General features: G+C 43.3%; 1 protein-coding gene across 1 annotated transcript; it reads right to left on the minus strand.

The window, feature by feature from the left end:
* Positions 1-767: 767 nt before the first annotated feature.
* LOC113697225 (BAHD acyltransferase DCR-like) lies at positions 768-2,977 on the minus strand. The gene has a single exon (XM_027216744.2). It carries the CDS (start codon positions 2,600-2,602, stop codon positions 1,211-1,213), a length of 1,392 nt encoding a protein of 463 aa, XP_027072545.1. The 5' UTR covers positions 2,603-2,977; the 3' UTR covers positions 768-1,210.
* Positions 2,978-3,805: the final 828 nt, after the last annotated feature.

The following is a 3,805-nucleotide window of genomic DNA, read 5'->3' on the forward strand; positions in this document are numbered from 1 at the left end:
GATGTAAGCTCAGTGTGATGAACGTAGGAAGGCAGAATTTTTAATGTGTGCTAGCAATTTTAATTTCCTTGGAAGATAATAAGTGTTTAACGTGGGAGCAGCATTTCCATGACCGCTCCCTCAATTTAGTTTGTGATGAAAAGAAGGTGAAACAAAGTATATAATATTGCCCTGTGACTCTATTACAAGAAAAATGAGCGTTGGAGGCCTCCTATTGGATTAAAGAAGCCAGGATTGATCTGAAACTTTGACTCCCTATTTTTTAGGGTAGATCCGTCTGAAACTTTCAGTGCCAACTCATTCAGGCTTATAATCTCTTCAGCAGCCTCGTCTTCTGAATCGGGTCCAACCATTACCAGACCAATTAATTTCTAAGTGTCCTCCGTTTATCTTCTTCACTAGTTGTGCTACCTAGTTGATACTATAGGATGGTGGGCACCATTCCAGGTGTCCTCCAATGTTAGTGTGTTTAAGAAAGATTTAGTCATAACATCTAAACTGCGCTAAATTTGGTATTCATAAAGAACAAACCCTAAACAAGATTACCGATGTTTTAGAGTTGATTCCAAAACAATGAAATGTTGACTTGAAATTCTCCGCCAGCCCTCCAGAAAACCGAGAATATGGCAAAGATGAAGAACACTTGAGAACAGAGAGAGAGAGGTATAATAAAATAGGAAGCAGCATGATGAAGAAGAACACACCCGAAAATTAGAAGTCAAGGCAACTCCAGAACAAAAATGTACCAAGACTGAACAGGACGAGGATGAGATAAAAGCACAGTCGTAGCAATATAATCCAACTTAATCATCAGCAAAATATAGGCTAATATAAATATTGTATTTACATGGCTAGCTCAATTGCAGATTTCTTTCTTGGCGATCCTTAACTTGTTTGGACCCATTTGCAGATGTTTATGATTTATCACACCCATTTGCAGATGTTATATCTATATTGTAGTACGTCTTTTTCAAGATCCTTACTTCGGTATTTTTTTTTTTCAAACACTAAAAAAAAAAAAAAAATCTTTTATTTCTTCTCTCCTTCTCGACTGAGGTTTGTTTTTTTGTTTTCTTTTTTGGAGAAGGAAATTTGGCTGCAATCCTGCGTCCGTTAAAATTTTGTCCAATAATCATGATGCAGGTGGACGGAGTAGAAGGAGACGCGCCTCTGGAGGAGTACAGTACGCTAGCATTGAGTCGGTCAGGATTCAGGATACATATTGCATAAATTCCACATCCTTCTCAAGTCCAGCCATAGTCTCTGGTGCTAAAACAACTTCCAGATCGACGCTCCCATTTCCTTCACGCCCTGGGAATGCCGAGATCTTGCCGTCAAATTTATTGGCCCTACCGCTTCGCACTGCAATGGGTCGTCCCCACCCAAAATCATTATCGTACATTGGAAACCTTGGGGAGCTTCCCATGGTGATCATCGCGCCGTCAAAGTTCCCCAGCGGAAACAGCCTTGGATTACTCTCCCATTCCTCGACGCCCCGCCGCACCGTGGAATCGTCATGCGCCAACACATTCCGATGCAGCCGATCCGCACCCCAGGATAGGTCGTTGCCCAGCAGCTCCTCCACGCAAGCCACAGTTGGGATGCTCTGGATCAAGTTACCAAAGTAGAGAGGGTCCACCCGCGGCTCCAGCCGGTGTCTGCAGTTCACCGCCATCCTGAATGTCGTCCTTCTGTTCCCATCCAAATTCCTCGCACGTGTCACGGATCTCCACAGCTGCGCGCACAGGGACTGAAAAGACGAGATCTCATCGGTCGCGGGCTTCAAAGACTTGCGCGTTACCTTTCCGTTAGTTCTGACGCCTTTTTCTCCGTCACCCGCCACCCAACTCCCCATTTTGCAAGTCTTGTTGGTTCTCAATTTCAGCTGCAAGACTGCCTCTCTGCTGAAATGGAATATCTTTTCCCGCAAAGGCTCGTCACCGGAAAATGTCGCCGAAGGCCCGCCTGCCGGGAGCTGGAGAACCGCCGGGGAGGTGAACACGGTTTCGCGGCAGAAGTTGGGGGACTTGGAGATCCTTTTGGCCCCCTTACAGGCCTCAGCGAAGGCGTTGAAGAAGTTCCAGAAGGAGGTCCCGTCCACGACGGCGTGGTTCATGGTGCAACCAATGAAAAGGCCGCCGTTGAGCTCGGTGACCTGCACAGCCAGGAGAGGTTTGTGGTGACCGGCGTAGCTGAGAGTGTGGTCGAACTGGAAGAACTTTCGGAAACAAGGCGGGATGTCATGAAGATGAAGTTGATCAGAAGGGACGAGGGTGGGGAGGGAGAGGTGCAAGGCTTTTGCATGGACGAAGTCGACGCCGGCATCGTTGCATAGGATGTGGACGTGACCGTGAGGGTCGGTATGAAGGCGGCCGGCGAGGGGAGGGAAGTGGGAGAGAGCTTTGGAGAGGGAGAGCTTGAGCAGAGAGAGAAGAGAGGCGGCGTCAAGGGGAGGCTGGGATAGTAAAACGCCCTTTTGGATATATTGGCAAGAGAGCATGGGAAGGTCAGAGACGGAGAGCTTTAAAGACGGGAATAGGGCTGATTTGGATTCCGGGTAGACTGTGCATTTGGAAACTACATGAACTGCAGTTGTTGGCATCTTATCTCTCCCTTTTTTCCAGTGATTATGTTCTTCCCGGGAATGGAATCCCAAGTGGTAGTGAGCAGCGACTAGCGAGTGAGTGATGAGAATTTTTTACTAGAAGCGCAGGATGGAACATTTTGGGGCCTGAGAGGGGATTATATATATATAGAGAGAGGCAGTTTGTGTACGGGCGTGGAAGGGTTCATGCATTTTGGCAGTTAAGAAGATAGACGGGGTGGTTAGTCGACGCAAGTCGTCTGTACCTATCTTCCTTCTCTTTCTTTGTTGGGACATCATCATTTGTGATACTTGAATTATTTTGTCATCCGATTATTAGCAGAAAAGAAAAGGAAGGTCCAAGCTGCGGGCAGGCCACTGTGTGGTGGTTGCGGATACTGTAATTATTTTTCGCTAGCAATTTTGTCATGGGACTCGAGTTTAATGCGCTTTCTTGAATTGCCATGTGACTTGCTCGCGGGTACAAAAGTCTGTCTATTTCATGGTAAGGGGATAAAGTAGATCTAGCCATCTACCTGATGTGTCTGTTCATATATGTTTCCGTGTTCCCTGCTGGTGGTTTCAGTTTAATTGGAAAGCCAATTTTTCCAAAAATATATATATATATTTATATTTTCTGTAAACAGATTTTTTAATTACTTTTTTATTTTATATATATCAAATTACTACAATAAATTTTTTTTAAATAAAAGCTCTTAAAAATAGCAATCCGAACGAGACCTTGATTTTCTCTAGCTTGATGAACAACAATATTAGCACTCAAGTTCTTTATCCCTTTCTCGATCATCAACAGCATATTTATATGGGTTTTCCAATTTGGTGATGACACTTGTTAGTGTGCTTGATTGAAATCTATTTACAATTTATGTTCACACATGTATAATTATTCACCTCTCATTGTATTTATACACTTACTCGATTGATTTTATTTTTTTAAAAATTAACACTTGAATCATATTTTTTCTTGACGATATAATTAAGAAAAAAACAAATGTTTGTGCTTACATATATGAATGATAATACTGTGTATAAAAATGATGTACTTACTAGTTTGTTGGTATGATTGATAAGACCAATTACGCGTGCATTTCAAGAATACTAAATTAGTTAAATTAACCGGAGAAGGCGTACTCTCTTTTATGTTTCGATGTATGTTCATGTTTAGATTAAACTAGCATTGTAACCCGTGCTATGCACGGA

Source organism: Coffea arabica, chromosome 6e (genome assembly GCF_036785885.1).
Source record: "Coffea arabica cultivar ET-39 chromosome 6e, Coffea Arabica ET-39 HiFi, whole genome shotgun sequence".
In the NCBI taxonomy this organism is placed as follows: Eukaryota; Viridiplantae; Streptophyta; class Magnoliopsida; order Gentianales; family Rubiaceae; genus Coffea; species Coffea arabica.

Coding starts and splice junctions, on each gene's coding strand:
- LOC113697225 (XM_027216744.2), bottom strand. CDS start 2,602: ATGCCAACAACTGCAGTTCATGTAGTTTCCAAATGCACAGTCTACCCG.